We start from the raw sequence: 20,976 nt of genomic DNA, 5'->3' as shown, positions 1-20,976 counted from the left end.
TGTTGTAAGTGTCGCTATGAGAGTAGGTGTTCTCTAAAGAGCTGGGTCTTCAGGAGTTTTTTGAAAGTGGAAAAGGATGTCCCTGCCCTTACAAGTACAATAAACGAAAGAAGAAATCATGTTCGTTTCCCACCCATTTCCCTGTTTCCTTGCAGTTACAGGACCGGTCTAACCTCTCTCGTCTCAGACTGCGCAGTCGAAGCATCTACAGGCCCTTCTTGCCCTTACATGTCCCTGCCCTTACAAGTACAATAAACATGGGTCAAAACAATCCATGAGAAATCCATCTATGTACAGGATCAGACATAATTTAAAAGGAGGAAGCAAAGAGAAAAAATAATAATAATAATAATCAAAAAAAAAAAACACAACAGAAAAAAAACATATAACTAGGGCTTAGTCATTAAATCATATTCTGTAACACTGTTTAAAAGTTGTACTGCTTTCTTAGACTTCATAGCTTTAAGGGATTTTGTAAAGGAAATCATTGTAAAACCCACTAAAAGTGGGCTTAACCTTTGAGTATTTACATTTATGTATAAAAAATGTACAGAGAATAACAATCACATTGACTAAGAGATCATCTTTATCATTCACAGTAAAGAGTCCATATATAATGTCCTTTAAGTCAAAGTTATCTAACATAAAATATTTAGGACTGAGCCAGTTATGAAGGTCAAGCCACAAGGTTTTAACATAAACACATTCGACAAACAGATGCTCAGCGGTTTCCAGCCCATTACAAAATACACAATTATCAGTTTCAATCCCAAAGCGCCTTTTGATTAATTCGTTGGAGGGGTATATTCCATTCAAAGTTTTGAAATGTAGCTTATTGGCTTTAGGCATTATGGGATATCTCATGTGTTTAGTTTGCAAAAGATGTATACGATTCTTTGAAAATACTTTAAAAATTTCATTTCTATATGTTAATAAGGGGTAAGACAGGTTGATAAATAGGTTTCTAAGACATTTGTTGGAGAATCTAAAACTCTTAAAGGCACAACCTTCAACAAAGAGCTGTGGTAGGGAAGGACAAATATTGGGATCTGAATTTTTCCTCTTTAGGCCTAAAATGGAGTCAGGTATGGCATCAAATACAGAACTAGATGTACCGCATAGCGGTACAAAATAAGACCGTCGAAAAGAAGCTTGTTTGGCATGCCTGAGTGTGTGTGTGCGGCTGCACAGAAAGTAGCCTACTGGTGCTGAAAGGTGAATAGATTGTAGAATAGCCAAAGAAGATGTAGCATTGTTATAAAACCTTTAAAATCTCTAAACAATCACAAGTAGGGCAGTTCATCACAGTTCATCCATTGCAACTGGATTGATGAAAGGTCACTTACACCTGTAGGCTACATTGTATTTGGGAAAAGCAAAAGGTATCAGCATAATGTTATTTATTTATTTATTTATTTATTTATAAACAAAAACATCTCTGTCAGTTCCAAAAACAAAGGTCATTTTTGGATGGATGGATTTTTTTGTGAATGTTTCTTCTTCTACATAAGATTTTAGTCATCTTTAGTTCATGTGATACTTTATTGTCAATGCACAAATTAAGTAACAGTAGTCTGAAACGTTATTGTTAATGCACAAATTAAGTAACAGTAGTCTGAAACGAAATGCTGTTTTACATCTAACCAGTGGTGCAAATAACTGACATGTCCAAATGAACATCTTAACTGAAGATAGGGGCGATTAAAGCAGAATAATATTGCATTTTCATTTTTTACCGGGGGGGTGCAAATCACAAATGAGTGATTATGGGCCAGGTTGATGTGGGCCCTTGAGACCTACATACCATAAAAGATTCTTCATCCTCAGTGCCACGGTTCAGGTAGTTATTTAGGAAAAACTGCTTTTTTTGCGGTTCGGGGGGCCCAGCACAGGGGGGGGAGTGGCCCCCGGGGACGAAACTAAATTTTTCCGTAAAAGTCTAGTGGGGCTACATACCCACCAAATTTCATGTGCCCCGGTGGTTCGGTGTCCCGGGTATCGTTGACCAAAAATTCAGGAAGTAGATGACGGGGGAAAAAAAAAAAAAAAAACTTTGACAATCCCTAAATGACCGCTTCGCTAGCGGCGGTCATAATGATATGTATCAATGTTGCAGGTTAACTCATACTTCAAACAAAAGCTTGGATATGTTAAAAGACATCCATTAGAATCAATTAAATGCAGGACTGACCAGATGCCCTTCTCTAGCCAGTCTTTGATAAACAAGGATGACTTCTTTATAGTAATGTATCCTTTGTTCCAGATAGGTGTGTTGTGATTGGTAAAATTATGATTGTACAGAATCTTCCAGTATAGAGCAACCTGCTGATGGAAGAGAGATAATTTGATGGGCAGATTCTGAATACAGAAGTCACATTTAAGGAAAAAATCTATACCATCTATTTCTTGAATTTTTCATGGGGGATATGGTACCAGAAGCTGGTACTGTTGTTTAAGAATGATTTCAGCCACTTGATATTTAATGTTCTGTTTATGGAGTCAATATCAATGGCCTCTAACCCTCCATCTCTGATGTCTTTTATGATTTCTGATCTTTTAACATAGTGAACCCTTTTCTTCCATATGTAGTCAAAGTTTGTTTGATTGATTTTTTTAATGGCACTCTTGGAAATAGCCATTGAATAAGCGGGATACACCTTGAGATACTCTCCATTTTTGTTAGAAAGACTCTACCCAGTAAGCTAATGTCTTTCAGTAACCATGAATTAAGTTTAGCCTGACAATTGGTTATCCTTGACACATTCATGTTCTCCCTTTCTGTTGGATCACTAGAAATATGTATACCTAAGTATTTAACTGTAGATTTTAGGGAATGTTATAAGCTTTGGTTAGATTGCACTGGTGGATAGGCATTAACTCACACTTATTTGAATTCAATTTCAGGCCAGAGGCTTTATAGAAAGACTCGATCGTCTTCAAAACTTTTGGTGTCTCGGCCAGATGCTTCATAAAAATAGTTGTGTCATCTGCCAGCTGGCTAATTACAACTGGCAATCCTAAAACGTCAAGTGGGGCAATATTTGAGTTTTTTATAAGAACAGAGAGCATTTCTGTGGCTATTATGAAAAGAAGGGGAGAAATAGGACAGCCTTGTTTGATTCCACGTCCGATATTAGAACGGGGTGAAGTGCCCCCTGGTAAGGAGATGGAGCTGTTAGTATTGTTATATAGGGAAGTTATACTATTTCTGAATTTATCACCAAAACCTAATAGTTTTTAACATTGAAAAATAAAAGAATGCTCAATAGAGTCAAAGGCCTTGTAAAAATCAAGAAATAACAAGAAGCCCTCACCAAGCGAATGTTATTGTGGATAGATCTACCCTTCATAAAACCAGATTGGGAATCACTTATAATGGTGTGGATTTTCTTTTTTAATCTGTTAGCATAAACAAGAGTTATAATTTTATAGTCATTATTTAATAAAGTAATTGGTCTCCAACTATCTATTCTTGATTTTGCTTACAAACTGAGGGTTTTATACGTTCATTAAACAAAGATTATGGAAATTAAACACCACTTTTCCATCAAAAAGCTTGTTGTAAAAGGCATAACTTATTAGATTTACTGTAAGAACTAGGTTCGCTAGCTCTGTGTGTTATGAGTCCCATAGAACACTGCCATCTACTGGATTAGAAAGTCTGTCAGCAGGCGAATTAGAGGTAGTAATACAGTACGCTGTGTTTGGAAAATAGGGTCCCGCTGGATTTTCATGTAAAAATTGAATTTTGTTTTGCATATTTTGCTAATATAGAGTCTAAGGAACAAGAATTTTTTTGTCTTCAAATTTTCACGATCCATCTTTAGTGTTTTTTTCTGTATGTTTTAAAATAAGCGATTATATCTAGTCCGAAAAGTGATTTTCACATTTTCTTCTAATGTTTTGACAATTAATTCCACTTTTTGCACACAAAATCCCCAGAGGTTGTTGGTTCTAAAACAATATCCATAGTTTTCAAACTTTGAGTGTCTGAAAAGTGTAAAAACACCTCCACCCTTGTTGCCTATGTCAAAAACGATTTCTTAATCTTTGCTTTTCTTGATGCTTTCCTTGACCTGCCATGTCATTCTATTGTCTACCTTAAGATAAATTTGTCTTGGAAATAATCTATAATAGTACAGGCAACACCAACACAGTACACCACTAGGTGTCATAGGCATGGGAAGTTGAGTAACAGTAGGCAAAATTAAGAAACAAAAGAATACTAGAAATTCAGAGGAATTACAGTCTGCTGGTTGGGGTGTTGGTGGGGCGGTTGAGCTTGCTGCTAGCTGGTTGGTAGGGTAATTGTGATACCTGCAAAGGTGCTTTTGGAGTAACCAAATTTGAATCTTGTGTGACATGGCATTCTTGAGATATCATACTCAAGGTGTTTTTGACCTTGACATTTGACCTTCAACCTCCAACTTCAACTCACTTCATCTTTGAGTCCATGAAAATACTCGTACCAAATTTGAAGCATGTACGTCAAGCTGTTTTGGAGATATAATGCTGAATGCATGAGATATGGCTGGGACTTTTATTTTGACACACAGAAAACACTTTAACAGGATGTGTAGTTCAGGTAGAGCTAGATTGTATGCTTAGAAGTGGAGACAGTTGAATTCCTCACAGGTGACACCTGTGCCAGTGTTCTGATTAGCCTGGGAACTGCTCTGAGAACTACTTAACGAGCGCAGCTGGCTCTATTATGACATCACAGCCCCCATTCAAGCCTATGGGGGAAAAATACACTTTTAATTACAAATATCTCAAAAAGTATAAACTTCTCAAAAATGAAAAACAGATAGGACAGTAAAGCCTCGGAAGATCTACGGAACGGTGCTTCAACCAAATTTGTACATTAAGCGGTTTGGGCTGAATAGCGCGCACAAAAAGGTAAAAAGGAAAAAAATAATAACTAGAAAATGTAATTTCGAGGAAATTACCAGTGCATGAAAATATAAACATACTGTATATTAACATAAAATGCAAAACAAACTTTTATTTGATAACAGTTGGCAGAAGTCATAGTTGATAACAACTGACAGTTGAAATGGCTGAACAGTTAAATAGTTGAGTAGTTTAAATAGTTAAATTATTTAATAGTGAATTATTGTAGTGAGTACATTTATTTTGAAACAGTTGTGGGCAGAGGAAATAGTTGAACAGGATCTGTAGAGCCAGATTGTATGGGGAGTTGGAAGGGGTTTGAATGCTGTCCGGCAGGATTATGAGTGGAACGTCTTAAGGGGGCCCTCTTTCCCATACAGCCTGATCTTATAGTGGGTGCCAATTCTATCAAGACACTCCACAATTTCATACTTGGTAGACACCCATGTATTCTGGATTTTGTGGAGACCGTGAAAATGGTTCTTGCAAGAGTTTACATGTACATTATATTTAGCAGACACTTCTTGACCAAAGTCACTTACATACTGTATGTCAGCTATATTACAAGGGATCACATTGTCCCTGGAGCAACTTGGGGTTAAGTGCCTTGCTCAAGGGCATAATAGTGAGAGCCGGGAATTGAACCGATAACTTTCAGGCTACTGCACGCTAGCCCAGCTCCTTAACCACTACACTACCACTGCCCACTTGAAAGACTAGAGTGCCAGGTGGTAATATGGGTACAGTGTCAGGACCGCACACTACAATCTCCCAGAAGAACTACATTTATTGAGTTAAAAACATAAATGATGATGACCCTGGTGGGTCGAAACGTTGCGTTATGTGTTATGATTGCAGAGTGCGGACAACTACTCTTCTTTCCTTGATAAGCTTTTTTGTCCTGCGCCTGGCCTCAGTGAGGTGGGATGTGCATACAACCACTTTGAAGAGGACTACAGTGTTAGGACCACCATGCCTAAGATATGCCGCAGCCTGTTCTAAGTGTCTCCTAGCACTAGCATAGACAGAAGTCAGGTACTCTTGATGTTGCACCACCCAATCAGTCGGTGGAATGTCCCTGTGGTCACCTCCAGTATTTCCAAGTAGATGGTCGACTGGTAACTGGCTTCTGACCGAACATCAGCTCGTATGGGGAGTGCTGTGTGGACTGGTACACGGTGGTATTATAGGCAAACAGGAGCTGAGGGAGCAACTGGGGCAATTTACACTTCTTTTCAGGGGGTAAGGTCCTGACCAAGTCATGAAGTGTTGATCCTGTTGAAACGTTCACATTGACCATTCCCCTCTGGATGATAAGTGGTGGTTCTAGTCTTTGTTATGATGTAGGTGTCACACAGGTGCTTCAACAGCTCCCCCTCAGAGCTGCGCCCCTGATCAGAGTGGATTCTCCTTGGCACACCACACACATAGAACCATCTCTCAGTTAGAATCTTAGCTACGGTGGAAGCTCTCTGATCAGGGGTGGGAAAGGCCTGGGTAAACTTTGAGAAAACATTTGTGACTACCAGAACATTCTCTTGTCCTATGCTAGCCCAATCCAAGAGAGTAAAGTCAATGGAGATTATCTACAAAGGCTTAGTGGCTAACATATTTCCCAAGAAGGATCTGGCTTGGGTTGTCCTGCTTTAGCAAGCACAGTGCTCACACTCAGAACACCACTTTTGCACCTCATGCCACATCTGGGGCCAGTAGCACCTCTGTCATATCAAATCTGTGGTCCTGTCCACCCCCAGATGGCCGTGGTTGTTGTGTAGGCTAGTGAGCCCTTCGACTCGCAATACCTTTGGCAGTAAAAGCTGCAGCACTGGATCCCTAGAAGGAGGAGCCTGGATCGCTCGGTACAAGGTCCCATCCACTTCCTGTATCTGGGACCACTGCTTTATCAACTGCGGACTTCCCTTGGTTCACTCCACTTGTCTTAACAGGTATGTGGTCGTCCCTGTCACCAAAACCACAGATATCTGGAAATACAGAGATCAGTCCCTTGCAGGACTTTCAGGTCTCTTTTGGTTCGACCAGGGATGGTGTCCACCATACAAGATTCTGTCATCCAAAAGTCTTGGATAGGTACACTCCAGGCTTGCATGTTGCCTATGGCAAGCGGCAGGGGAACGTCCAGGCCGTGTGACACAGATCGCAAAGTGTTAGTGGGGCTTGTGGGAAGCCTAGAAGCAGGACGATATTTGATGTTGTAATAAAGAGGGCAAGCTGAGAAACCCAGCAATGTTCCAGAGCGCCCAGTTTTGCTGACTGCAGGTATTGGAGGGGATTGTTGTCAGTGTACACGGTGAACGTGTTGCCCAGGAGATACTTGCCATTTTTTTCTGTGATTGCCCACTTGACTGCAAGGAGTTTGAGTTTCATGGCACTATAATTTGACATGTTCCTCTCACTTGGCCGCAAGCCCCGGCTAGCAAAGGGCTATTGGTCGCTGTAACCCATCCTTCTCCTGTGACAGAACTGCCCCCAATCCTGCATGGCATGCATCCGTCTCTAAGATAAAGGGATGACTGAAATCGGCATAACCTAGGACTGGTGCTTGAACAAGCCATTCTTTTAAGGCTCTGAATCCAGAAAAAGTTCTGAAGGCAAACCTGAACGTCACTACATTCAATGTTAACTATCCAATATTCAGATGTCTGTAATTGTCTGTAATTGAAATGTATGCAAATTAGCGCATACTTAATGAGATATTGTTAAATTACATGCATAAACATATATTTTCAGAAAACTTGTAATGCAAAAAATATTGTCTCTACATAAATGCCACTGACTCGCTCTGCTCCACACTGACCTCGTGTCTAGACGAGCTGTGCCCTCTTACCACAAGGCCAGCTCGATCCAAACATTCTCATCCATGGCTAAATGATACCCTCCGATCGCAGCGCACCAAACTCAGAGCCGCGGAGAGGAAATGGCACAAATCCAAACTAGCTGACGACCTCAAAAATTACCAGACACTCCTGACCTCCTTCTCAGCCAGCATCACTGCTGCTAAGACTGCTTTCTACCATGACAAAATCAACAGCGCTACAGACACTCGAAAACTTTTCTCAACCTTCAAATCGCTACTCAACCCTCAGCTGCCTCCTCCTCCATCCAGCCTTACTGCAGATACCCTCGCCTCATTTTTTTTTACAAACAAAGTGGCGGCAATCAGCAGTCAATTCTCTACATGCCCACTCAACGATCTGACTCAGATACCGCACTCCTACAACCTCTAGGGACTACTGGAACATCTTTTTCAGCATTCCGCCTCTCTCCGAGTGAAGTGTCCAGACTCCTGACATGCAGCCGTCCTACCACATGCTTTCGCTGGACCCTATACCCTCTGAGCCTACTTCAGTCCATCAGCCCGACCATCGCTCCAGCTATCACACATGTGATCAATGCCTCGCTAACCTCCGGCACATTTCCAACAGCGTTCAAAATGGCCGGGTAACACCGTTATTTAAGAAAGCTTCTCTCAACCCTGCTCAAGTCGAGAACTACCGCCCTGTCTCACTACTGCCTTTCCTATCCAAAGGCATTGAACGAGCAGTCTCCAAACAGGTCTCTGACTTCCTTTCACAGAACAACCTTCTGGATCCAAATCAGTCTGGGTTCAAAAGCGGCCACTCTACCTAAACGGCTCTGCTGTCTGTAACAGAAGCCTTAAAAGAAGCCAGGGGCGACCGCTTCGGTCATTAGTACTCATTCTGCTTGACTTATCGGCTGCCTTTGACACGGTTAATCACCGTATCCTTCTCACTATACTTCGCTGACATGGGAATCTCGGTTCTGCTCTCTCCTGGTTTGAATCCTACCTCACAGGGCGCCGTTTAGCGTTATCATGGCTTGGTCAGCTATCCGCACCTCACCATCTAACCACAGGGGTCCCCAGGGCTCAGTGCTGGGCCCCCTCCTCTTTGCTATCTACACCACCTCCTTGGGACAGATTATCCGTTAAGCGACGGGCTTCTCATACCACTGCTATGCAGGCGACACACAGCTCTATCTGTCCTTTCCACCTGACGACCCCCTGGTTTCAGCACGGATCTCGGATTGCCTTTCAGACATAGCTACATGGATGAAGGCACACCACCTCCAGCTGAACCTCTCAAAGACTGAACTGCTGGTCATCCCAGCTAAACCTACCATACACCCACGACATCAACATCAAATTTGACTCCCTGTCTGTTTCACCGACCAGGACTGCAAGAAATCTAGGAGTTGTTCTTGACAACCAACTAAACTTCTCGGATCATGTTGCCTCAGTTGCCGGGCATGCCGTTTTGCACTCTACAACATCACGGAAAAATCAGGACTTACTTGACTCAAGATGCTACCCAACTTCTGGTTCAGGCAATAGTCATCTCACGACTCGACTACTGCAATGCCCTCCTGACAGGTCTCCCAGCCTGCGCGGTGAAACCACTTCAGATGATCCAGAACGCGGCGGGCGTCTACTGGTCTACAACCAACCCAAAAGGCACATGTTACCCGCTGCTCATCCAGCTACACTGGCTACCTATGGCGGCCCGCATCAAATTCAAGTCTCTAACGCTTGCCTACAAAGTAGTCTCGGTTCTGCTCCCACCTACTTGAATGCCCACATACAGACTTACACTACCTCCAGACCGCTCTGCGCTCCTCTGATCTAACGGCGCTAGCTCTACCACCCGGCACGCTCAAGCCAATCCAAACTTTTCTCATCTGTTGTTCCTCGTTGGTGGAACACACTGCCAGTTCCTACAAGGGCAGGGACATCCTTTTCCACTTTCAAAAAACTCCTGAAGACCCAGCTCTTTAAAGAACATCTACTCTCATAGCAACACTTACAACAAGTCTTACTGATCCTAGCACTCACCAGCCGTTTTAAACTGACAAGTAACTGTTAAAAACAGCACTCACCGACGCACTTATTCTTACTGTACTCTAATGTTTTTTTTTAAACTGTCCTAAAATTGTGAGAATTGTTCTAAAAACTTACTGTTTACCATGTTGTTAGTCGCTTTGGTTAAAAAGCGTCAGCCAAATGTAATGTAATGTAATGTAATAAATAATCAACTAGTAAAGTTTCATAAGAATATCAAAGAGTTACATTTTTTACCCTATTCACCCATTCTATGTTGCCTATGGAGGCCAGTTTTAGGCCGCAAATGCTAATTAGCAGGTTTAAAACAAAAAAATCAGCTAAGTAAATATGATATTTAGAATCAGCACCCAAAAATTAGGCAGAATACCCTCTTTACCAGTGTTTTCTCACATTTGACCCCCAAGTGATAGTAGTCCCAGTCTTAATTATGCATTATATAAATGATGATGTCATCTAAGTGTGAAAATGGATCGTGAAAATTTGAAGACAAAAAAAAATCTTGTTCCTTAGACTCTATACTAGCAAAATATGCAAAAAAATCAATTTTTACAAGAAAATCCAGCGGAATTACACAAGACACCGTACTATAGGCTATTTGTGGATCTGGGTGTCTCCGCTGCCGCAAAGATTGTCTCAAAAACATGTGTACTGAATCCACAGTTTGGATTTGTGTGACGAAGAACGTCTCAAAAACACGTAACTTTGGAAAGCGAAGAATGCGTGTGCTGGTGATCCTCAAATGCAGAATCACATTTCACAAATGAAATTTTCGGTTTTACAAATGGCATTTTGTTTACAAAATGCACATTTATATTTGTAAAAATCAATATACAAGTTACAAATATGTTTTTTTTTTTTATTTGTAGATATCAAAACACACATGCAAATCAAGAAATATTTGTGGATTCCCCTCTGCGCATATACAAATATTATTGGGACAATTTTAGCTCTATATAAACCCAGTGTAAATTTGCTTAAGTAGGCCTAGTTCAAGTAGGATACCCCTTAGAGGGAGAGCAGATAGCTAACAAACGTTCAGAAAAAGTCCTGTTGGCAAATTTGAGGAAAAGTCGGTAAAGGGGCTATTTCACACAATTTGAGGGTGCTGAATTCAAATATTTTGTTTACCAAGCTCAATTTTGAGTTTTAAGCTTGCTAATTAGCATAATTAGCATTATTCACATACTTTTTGGTTTTGCCATCAGATATTATAGGAATTGCAAAAAATAAGGCATTAATATACTCGTTATGTATCAGATATGTTGTAGGACAGGACAATAATTACCCCAATGACCCTCAAGTAGCAAGTGAAAATAAGCTAAAATTAAAATATAAATTGAAATAATAGATAAAAGTCAGTGTGACGTTTAGAAACAAAATAGATTCCTTGATAATAAATTGATAGAATAGTACTGTAGGTGACTGTTCATTTTTCTGTAGAAAGTCCTTTGTCACTAACTATTATGAACAGTTGTCAGTCTTTACAGAGGATTTACACGGTATTTTCTTTTTACTGTAAAGGCGACTGTGCTTGCCTAGTTAAAACATCTCACTGCAGAAAAATGGAAGAATGTGCATGTTTGAGGAGTGCTGAAGAATGCTATGGAGATTGCATTATTTGCAAAGAATTTAGACAAGATATCCTTTATAGTGCAACAAAAAGAAACATTCTCCAGTACATCATTACTGCATACGATGCTGAAAGGAAAGTGGACCTAGGACAAATCCTCAGCTATGAACTGATTAATGTTCCTGTAGTTATTGCAGATAGTGATGGTTATTTGTGAAGTGGAAATAAGTCTATCCTCACAGGTGCTGTCTAGCAATGTGGAATGTCCAGTAGTGATCACTGCAAAAACTGCTCATTCAACACTGGTAATAGATGCTCAAGATCTAGTTACAGTATGTCTTTAGGACACCCATCTGACTACAGCACATTTAAGGGTATGCAGGAAAGTTTGTGAGAAACTTTCGTATTGTTATTTGGTATTTGTTATGTGGTAGCAAATGATAGCAAAACAGATAATGGTGTATAGGCCTATCTGATTAAGACCTGAGTGGTTGAAACATACTTATTAAATTACACTGGGAGCAAAGAAGACTATCTTCACTTTTTTCCCCATTGCAAGTGTCAAAGAAATCCCATAAACACGGGAAGGCCTAGGATAGCTTACATCAGATGGCCTAAAGATTAGCAGCATTAAGTGATTTGCATGCAGTAATTTGAACACTGACCTTGATCTAGCCTACTTTGGCTATTTAAAGGTAATTTATTGCCAAAACACCACACAATATAAATGAGTTCCCATCAAAATCATGTTCCCATTAAATATGTTAATAAACTATAGTATGGCTTCTTTAATGCTCAAACATGTATTTAGAGAACACTTTTATTTGGTTTTAGTGATTACTTTTGAAATCAACCCAATTTAGGTAAAAATAAGCAAAAGAAAATCGCTATTTTATGTTAAAATGCTGATTATGCAGCTTAGATCTCAGAATTGAGCTTGGTAAACAAAATATTCAGAATCAGCACCCTCAAATTAGGTAAGAAGGGTGGTTTACCAACTTTTCCTCAAATTTGCCGTCAGAAGTTCTCTTCTGTGAAGCTGCTCTCCCTCTCTACCTGGCCTTTCAACTAGTTAATGGGAGTCCATAATGGATGCCCCTAGTGGGCAATAGATGGCAATGCACAGAAACCATCCCCTTTAAGAACGTAGCCCTTTAACAATGATTTACCTGGCCACACCTGTCTTGTCCACCCACAGGCTGTAAACAACAGCGTCAAACGCGGCGTTGTGAGTACAATTTGGTAAGAAACTTTTACGATGTCTAGGCCTACGTTCTTATAAAGTTCTATGTAAATAGTGTATTACGGGTGATTTTCAACAGGTAGGCTAATTTTTACACTTAGTCAAAATGTCAGATATTTCACTTCCGTGCTACCAAAGTTTCGGGTAACAGAGGCCGAAGGCGAAGGCTAGGAATTCCGTAAAACAAAGTTTGACTACATGCCGACATGAAATGGCAGCATTTCAAGGCTTCATTTGCCATTGTCGAAAAGATAGAAAACGTGAGAAACAACTTCAGATTAGAGGAAGAACACCGTATTCAGGGAGCTTACCAGAAATGTTTGCTATTGGAGTCAGGTAGGCTAATCAATATGGTTGTCTATTTAAAAGCACTGTTCATTTAACCATTGGATTGTTTTATTTGTAGCTGCTAGGCCTAAGTTTGGACAAAAGCATCTATCAAATCCTATTACCATAACCATAAAATAGCCTATATAACAAGTAATTTTGATTCGACGGGGGTTCATCAAGTTCTAGGCTATTAATTAGGCTACAGGAAATGTTCAGTTTAGGACACAGGCTAAACTATGTGATCATAGGTGGCAGTCTTGGTTTATCGTGGACGTTTTGAAAGGAGGTTGGACTATGATATGATGTTTCATCCCAATTAACAGTAGATCTCTCTCTCTCTCTCTCTCTCTCTCTCACACACTCTATCGATTTCTCTCTATCTATCAATCTATCTATCTATCCATCATTATATCTTTCCAGGTACTCAAAGATTCTCATCTACTAATAACAACAAATAGCAGCCACAATCAAGGAGATCTAAATGTAATCAGAAATGGCATCTGTTAGGCACACAATATAGAGTATGCTACTGAGGTTTCAATTAATTAATTTGTCTGATACTTCAACTGCCTGAATTACTGGATATGACAGATGTCCTACAAACAAATCTGGGGCTGGCTGAGAAAGAGTCCCCAGAAGCAACAGCAGTGCCCCAAACGCCAGGATTCCCAGCAGAAGGAAATGAGAAGCTGAAGGAGGCCGAGAAAGGCCTGGAGACGTCTCCCGAAGGAGAAGTCATGAGTTTTGCAAGCATGGAGCCCAGTACCTTACAGTGGCCTGCAGAGAAGGATGCTCTCAACAAGGCTGGGAGGCCATTGTCTCAGGAGAGCCAGCGTGTGAGCGGAGAAGGGAAGGAGATGGACGACGAGCGAGCCAGCATACAGTCCGAGTGCCTGTCGCTCAGGGGAGGGGAGAGCACAACGGAGAGCGAGCGGGAGCTCAGGATGCGGGAGAAGATAAAGTCCGCGGACGGATGGCTGGAGAAGAAGAACGAGAGGGAGGCAGAATTGGAGTTTAGGGCAGAATTGGAGTTGAGGGCACAACAAAAAGGATGTCACATGGAGATCGAGATGGACGAGGTCAACTCCATGCCAGAAGAGGCAGCACGGGTTTTTAGACCAAACATGCACCACTCTTCTATTGTACCCGAGTCCCCCAGAGATTGGGATGATGAGGATAAGAGCCCTTTCATAGGATCTCATGGTGGTCCAGTGAATGAATATTACAATGACTGGGAACCACAAGAATCACCAAAATGTAAAGAATAACATATAAAACCTCATGTATTTTTGTAAAGAAGCATCTAATATTACATCTTGAAAGATTAAGTCATTAATTTGGCACTAAAATGGTCCAAAGACTTATAACTCTGATTTCATATTTGTCATGCAAACAGCCTTCCTAAATGACTGATTTACTTCAAACTTAATGTGTAAAAGATTCATTTTAGAGGCTTGAAAATGTTTTTAACATAATATACTGCAACTAACCCTATTTCAGTGTAAAAGCCCATTGTAAGTGAAATGTTGGTATCCTCCACAGTGGGATGTGTTGGCAGCGGTCGTGATGTACTGAAAGCCGCCATCTCCATGTTCTCGGGTGCTGTGATCTTCCCTTTTCTGGTTTGGGGGGGATACGTCTTCCTTCCATTCGATGCCCCTTTCCTTGAAACTGCACCCTTGCGGCTGGTCTACACACTGCGATGCTCTGTGTTTGGTGTGGTGCCCATTGTGCTGGGTGAGCAGCTTTAGATTACTGGTTCAACCAGATCATTCACTAGAGTGTTTTTTTTTTTTTTTTCCCTTGGATTCCAGATGGTCTGGGATGGATAGATTACTTAGGACAATGTTTCTTTATGTTTCTGAATTCAGCTTAGCTGCAATACGCACAAAAGTAATAAAAATTACACTTCCTCCCCGCCCCTACTCTTCTGCTCGCCCTCTCCCTCATTCACTCTCTCTCACTCCCTCTCTTTCAGGACTGTTTGTGTTAGGGATATCCCGTATACGTTTTGGTGCCTTACGTCCCCAGTTTGAGAGTCAGACAGAAGTGAAGGAAGTGGCCGTTCACCGCCGTTTTGTGGATGAATCTGTCTCCTTGTTCCTGCTGTACTTCGTTCAGCTGGCTGTGTTGGCTGCTTATCTGAACCACGACTTACTTAAGCTAGTGCCTCTGTTGACCATCCTTTTTGCCATTGGCAGGTAATCTCACTTGTTTCATGACTTCACCCACAACTATTATAAGACCAAGACCATTATAAGACCAAGAGTGTGTATGGCAACAGACATATTTTACTAGTTGAAGCATGCACTGTGTTGACTCAGTCACGAGACAAATTACACAATTTTAATGACTAATTATGTAGAGCTGCTCTTGAATGTAACTGTAGTTGTATTAATGTGTAATTATTCTGTAATAGTGTTATGAAAGGATGCTTTGCTCGTTAGGATATTTAGTCTATTCTATTACACTCTCCCACCTCCCTCACTCGCTTCCTGTCAGTCTTTTCACTGTCCTATCCCCCCCAAAAAAGAAAAGTTTGTATTGTATTACTCTCTGATGTGAATTTTCATCAACAAAATATCTGGATATATTTGTCTGCTACATCAACTGCTTCTGTTTTGCGTGTAATGTTCCCCTTGATCTTGTAACTCTGAATGTTTTTTTCTCTCTATTCATTGTGTCTTTTGTCAAGAGGAGCACTCCCACACAGAAGAAAGTGTAGCGCTTATCCTTAGGTATGAGCTACACCAGGCGCGTAACTGAAGCGTTCCGTTCGCAACGCGTAAAATCCATTTCAGAAGACTGGTCTATTTTTTTTCGTACATACACGCCACTATCACGTCTGGTGTAGCTACTTCCATTGATTATAGTGGCAGCTAATTGTTGCAGCAGACGCTACGCAAACAGAAAGCTTCAGTTACGCGCCTGGTGTAGCTCATACCTTAGACTCCGTTGTGAATGGCAACAATGCCAAGGTTATGGGTTTGTACCTGGCAGCAAAAGAGAAACAAACCCGAAACTCTAGGCTATTCTCAGTTTGGCTTTGCACAGGATTCCCTGAAGTAAAAGTTGTTTGATTATTAAGCTCTTGAAAGTTTAGAAAATGTAGAATCTCTTCCTTTAAAGAGTGTGTTTTACATTACTGTATGCCTGATCAATGTTATTTACAGGGCTTGAAGTTCTCAGGCACTGTGCCTGAATTTAGGTGTGGGCCAGGCCATTTAAGATTACAAAATAGATAATGTAACAGATTAAAAAGTTTCTGATAAACTCAGGCACAGAAAGTTGCCCTACTTTATGTGCCTGTATTAAGTTTGTAGCAAGTTTGCTCATGTTTCTCTGTTCTTTCCCCCATTTTACAGGCTTTGCTACTGGGTTGCCGCAACCATGGGCAGTAGCCTTAGAGGGTTTGGCTTCACCCTGTCTTTCCTGCCCATGGTCACTATGATGGTGGCGAACATGTACTTCATCTTTGTGCTTGATGCTGAAGGGAACCTGTTTGCCCAAGAGGCCCGTTCTTCCCATGACTCCCCTTCCACCTATCGGCAGAGATTCTGGGGTTGATCTGTTACTCCAGGCCTAGGTTGCCAAATTGGGGTCCTTTTCATTCATTTTAATTTAGATTACAATGATCAAGGTTTTTCTGTGGGAGGCATTGAGAGTGTGTTTAATAAATGAGTCACTGACTTACTGGGTGATTGCTGTCAGTGAAGTATGGCACTGAAAATGTACATTACATGATGAACAAGGCAAAATAAATAAACATGATTTACATGATGTTTTAATGACTTGTTAGATGAACTTTTAGTAAAGAATGGTATTATCTTCCAGAGATTATTTAATAGTCGGGGTTATTTGCATTCTTATGGAGGTAACGATTAGTATTTAAGCACTTTTTATGTAAAAACTGAATTCCCTGTAGTCTAAGTCCAGTTTCTGCAGTAACTTGTAGATTTGTTTACTTTCCTCAATAGACAGTAGGGCACAAAGATATGTTGATTTTTGTCTAACCTACATTGATAATGTTTACATTTACATTAAATGCACAGTCATAACTCTTCCTTTTCTGAGTTTTATTTCTGTGGTAGTGTAAACATTCATACAAATTTACAGATGCCTAATCATCTCTACCAGTTATGTATTATTTTGATTAATGTAAAACTCTGCTACTTCCCTGTGCAATGTAAAGTCGATCTTTTTAAAATAAATGTCTTTTCATACACTCTATAACAAATGTAGTGTCATACTGTTATTATTCTAAGATGGGGGTGTCAAAGATACAGCCCAAGGGCTAAATCTGGCCTGCCAGCTGATTTCATATGGCCCCCCAAATGTTTTGGGTAGGAAGGAAAAATTTAAAAATAAATAAAATAGATATTCATATTCTGTTGTCAAAAGAAATCTCTATAGAAAAAAAATAATTAAACCTAGCACTACAAACCATTTTCAGAAAGGAAGATGCAGAGGATAAATGCTGCACTGACAATTTGACAATTACATTATGTTGGTGTAGTCATATACTCTATGCTGGTAAAAAAGAAAGACTGGCATGTAAGGTATATTTAAAGCAGTACACGATAAACCTTCATTGCCTTTTTTGCTCTGAAGTGGTTTAGTATAGGAGTAAATCACCAAACAACAATCTGATATCCATGCAGACAAATTATAATGACGACCCCATGTGGTCTCATTACAACAAATCCGGCCTTTCAAGAGAGTTCGATTATCAGCATCATAGTTGGCCCCACAAGGCTTCCTTTTTAACATTCCATGTGTTATCTTAATGCAGAGGAAGTAGATTGGGGCCCAAATAGAACGTTCAAGCATTGTTTTTGTTTTTATTGTTGAAAGGGTCTATGAGTCTGTCTGCCACCCCTGTCAAGACCTTGATGGGCATTGCATCTCTATTCTGCTATGAAAAATGTCGTCCTAATCATGTGCTCCCTCAAAAGACCCCTAAAAGCCTCACAATCAGTTCGATCAAACACGTTCGGCAACATAAATCCAAACCTCACCAGTGTTGAATAAATGAAGAAGTAGGAGTGGAACCTGACACCTCAATTCAGACAAGACAAACCTGTTTCAACCCTTCAACCTATCGGAGGGGACAAAATCGCGCGAGCCACCTGCGTGACGCATAACATCAGCGGGCCTTGCGTGCTTGCTGCAAGACGATTGTGGGCGCAAAGGCCGTAGTAGGCAACAGACGACGGCGGCCAGCCAGGAATTACACATTTGTTGGACTATTTTGACTACAGAATGTCGACTAGTACACAGGGCAGACGGAAACACAATGCATGTTTGTTTCGACTACGCGAAAACTGCCCCCTTCGAAGATTAAGGAAGAATAAAAGTCACGGTGAGTTGAGTTAAACTGTTTGTAGACGTAGACTGACAGATGGTTACTAACTTGGTCCATGGATTTGAACACATAATTAGGATATGAATTGCAAACCTGTACTGAGCCTGTATGGCTTCACATTTGCTTGAAGTGCTTTAAGGACAGTCTATCCCATATTAAAGGAGTCAGTTGTTTTGTTTCATTTCTGACAGCTTATGGCTGGGATAATAGTTCGAAAAGTATTTCCTGTGCGTTCTGTAACTATACCTTGTTTGTTGTAGTGTTATGCATTTGTTGGCAACGTTTGCGGGCTTGGACACATGCACAAATAGAAATGGGCTGAGACAGAGAAAATATATTCGTGAAAGTCCATTAATGTAAAAAGTGCAGTGATGTTTTGTAACACTGTTTATTTGTAGTCTGCCTTTTCCTTAAATGTCTTCCTGCATTGTGGTTTAAATCGAAAGGTAGCCTGGCGCATTTACATGTCTGATTTCTGTGAAAAGGGTAAGAGGCAGTGGTATCTTCTTGTTATGCTTATGAAAAAAAGAGAGGGGAAAGCATAGGTTGTGAATTGTGCAACCTAGGCCTATATAAACACTGTCATAACAAGTGAAGTGACGTGGGAATACTTACAGACATACAACTGTTTGCATACTGATCTGTGTATTTAGTCACTCCCCTTCCATTTAGTCATCCTACACATTTTCTTGTGCTGTGGTTGAGCAGAGCAGCCTCACACAAGCAGTTAACAATGAATATAAAAGTGGCTGTTCAATGGTCATGGCTACAATCACTTGATTTCACAGATGAACACACCCACCTCCCAACTCCTATTGGGAGACATTGGACTGGACAACCCAGTGTTTTGCCAACAAATGATGGCACAATCAGTGTTATCTGTGAACAACAGCTATCGACGGCTCATTCTAGTTGTGGGACTCACAGGCAGGAGGGGAACTTGGGTGAGCTCAAAGATTTTTTTATTTGTCACAAACATAGATATAGGCTATACTGTCGTAAAACATGTAGTGAAATGGCAGTTAGCTTCTCAACTTTCCTGAACAGAGGTGTAAAGGATAAAGACAGAAATATTTAGAAAGAATTGAATAAATAGATAGAATAGAATGTAAAAAGTGTAGTATGGCAAATCCATGTGCAAATACCATTTGTATTTAATTAGGCCTATTCATAATGACACACAGTGGTGTAATGTATCATCTCGAGGCAGTGTTTCTCATTCACCCTTTTCTCTGAATGCTAAAGATTCCATGGACACAGACCCTGTGGGCCAGGCTGGACCTAGCTTCCTTGGTCCTCCTGCAGACCCATGCTCTGCCATGGGCCACGCTGCAGTCAGTAACGCTTGTGACTGCCTGCGCAACCCTTCAGAGGGCTCTTCTGATGTCAGCATGGGTAAGTCATTTAGGTTGTACAAATTCCCTCTGAGAATGCAAGAGGAAATTTTGCATGTTGTGCAACACATGCATGTTGTAATAGTATCGCATGGCTTCTCATACCACTGCTACTGTATGCAGACGACACACAGCTCTATCTGTCCTTTCCACCTGATGACCCCTTGGTTTCAGCACGGATCTCGGATTGCCTCTCAGACATAGCTACATGGATGAAGGCACACCACCTCCAGCTGAACCTCTCAAAGACTGAACTGCTGGTCCTCCCAGCTAAACCTACCATACACCACAACATCAACATCAAATTTGACTCCCTGTCTGTTTCACCTACTAGGACTGCAAGAAATCTAGGAGTTGTTCTCGACAACCAACTAACCTTCTTAGATCATGCTGCCTTGGTCGCCCGGTCATGCCGTTTCGCACTCTACAACATACGGAAAATCAGGACTTACTTGACTCAAGATGCTACCCAACTTCTGGTTCAGGCAATAGTCATCTCACGACTCAACTACTGCAACGCCCTCCTGACAGGTCTACTGCCTGGTCTACAACCAACCCAAAAGGGCACATATTACCGCGCTGCTCATCCGGCTTCACTGGCTACCTATGGCGGCGGCCCGCCTCAAATTCAAAGCTCTAACGCTTGCCTACAAGTAGTCTCCGGTTCTGCTCCCACCTACTTGAATGCCCTCATACAGACATACGCTACCTCTAGACCGCTGCGCTCCTCAGACAAATGACGTCTAGCTCTACCACCGGTACGCTCAGGCCAATCCAAACTTTCTCATCTGTTGTTCCTCGTTGGTGGAACACACTGCCAGTTCCTACAAGGGTAGGGACATCCCTCTCCAAAAAACTCCTGAAGACCCAGCTCTTTAAAGAACATCTCCTCTCATAGCACCACTTACAAGAAGTCTTGCTGATCCAAGCACTTACCAGCTGTCTTAAACTGACACGTAACTGTTAAAAACAGCACTCACTGATGCACTTATTCTTACTGTACTCTACCGGTTTTAAATTGTCCTAAAATTGTTGAGAATTGCTTTAAAACCTAAACTGTTTACCATGTTGTTAGTCGCTTTGGTTAAAAATGCGTCAACCAAATGTAATGTAATGTAATGTAAAGTATCTCATATTGTAGGCTAATGGAAGCCGTGCCCATTTTACATGTTACAATAATGAAATCACCCATTTCTCCTCTCATGTACAGAACTTGACAGTGGTGTGGATCCTGAGACGGGGGAAAGGGCTATGGGATGACCAAAGCTGTCAGGTGCATCTGGAAGATCTCCACAAATGGAC

General features: G+C 41.0%; 1 protein-coding gene across 3 annotated transcripts; it reads left to right on the top strand.

Moving 5' to 3' along the window:
• The first annotated feature begins 12,500 nt into the window (after positions 1-12,500).
• On the top strand, positions 12,501-16,975 carry tmem79b (transmembrane protein 79b). Of its 3 annotated transcripts, none has more exons than XM_048260057.1 (5): positions 12,501-12,584; positions 13,336-14,172; positions 14,458-14,652; positions 14,894-15,116; positions 16,281-16,975. In XM_048260057.1, the coding sequence occupies exons 2-5, from the start codon at positions 13,500-13,502 to the stop codon at positions 16,480-16,482; spliced, it is 1,293 nt and encodes a 430-aa protein (XP_048116014.1). In that variant the 5' UTR covers positions 12,501-12,584; positions 13,336-13,499; the 3' UTR covers positions 16,483-16,975. The 3 variants fall into 3 exon arrangements, with proteins under 3 accessions (XP_048116014.1, XP_048116016.1, XP_048116015.1); XM_048260059.1 differs by lacking the exon at positions 12,501-12,584 and adding an exon at positions 12,589-12,664; XM_048260058.1 differs by lacking the exon at positions 12,501-12,584 and adding an exon at positions 12,684-12,921.
• Positions 16,976-20,976: the final 4,001 nt, after the last annotated feature.

Source organism: Alosa alosa, chromosome 13 (assembly GCF_017589495.1).
Source record: "Alosa alosa isolate M-15738 ecotype Scorff River chromosome 13, AALO_Geno_1.1, whole genome shotgun sequence".
In the NCBI taxonomy this organism is placed as follows: Eukaryota; Metazoa; Chordata; class Actinopteri; order Clupeiformes; family Clupeidae; genus Alosa; species Alosa alosa.
The sequence above is the reverse complement of the archived record's forward strand: the minus strand, read 5'-3'. Positions and strand labels throughout refer to the sequence as shown.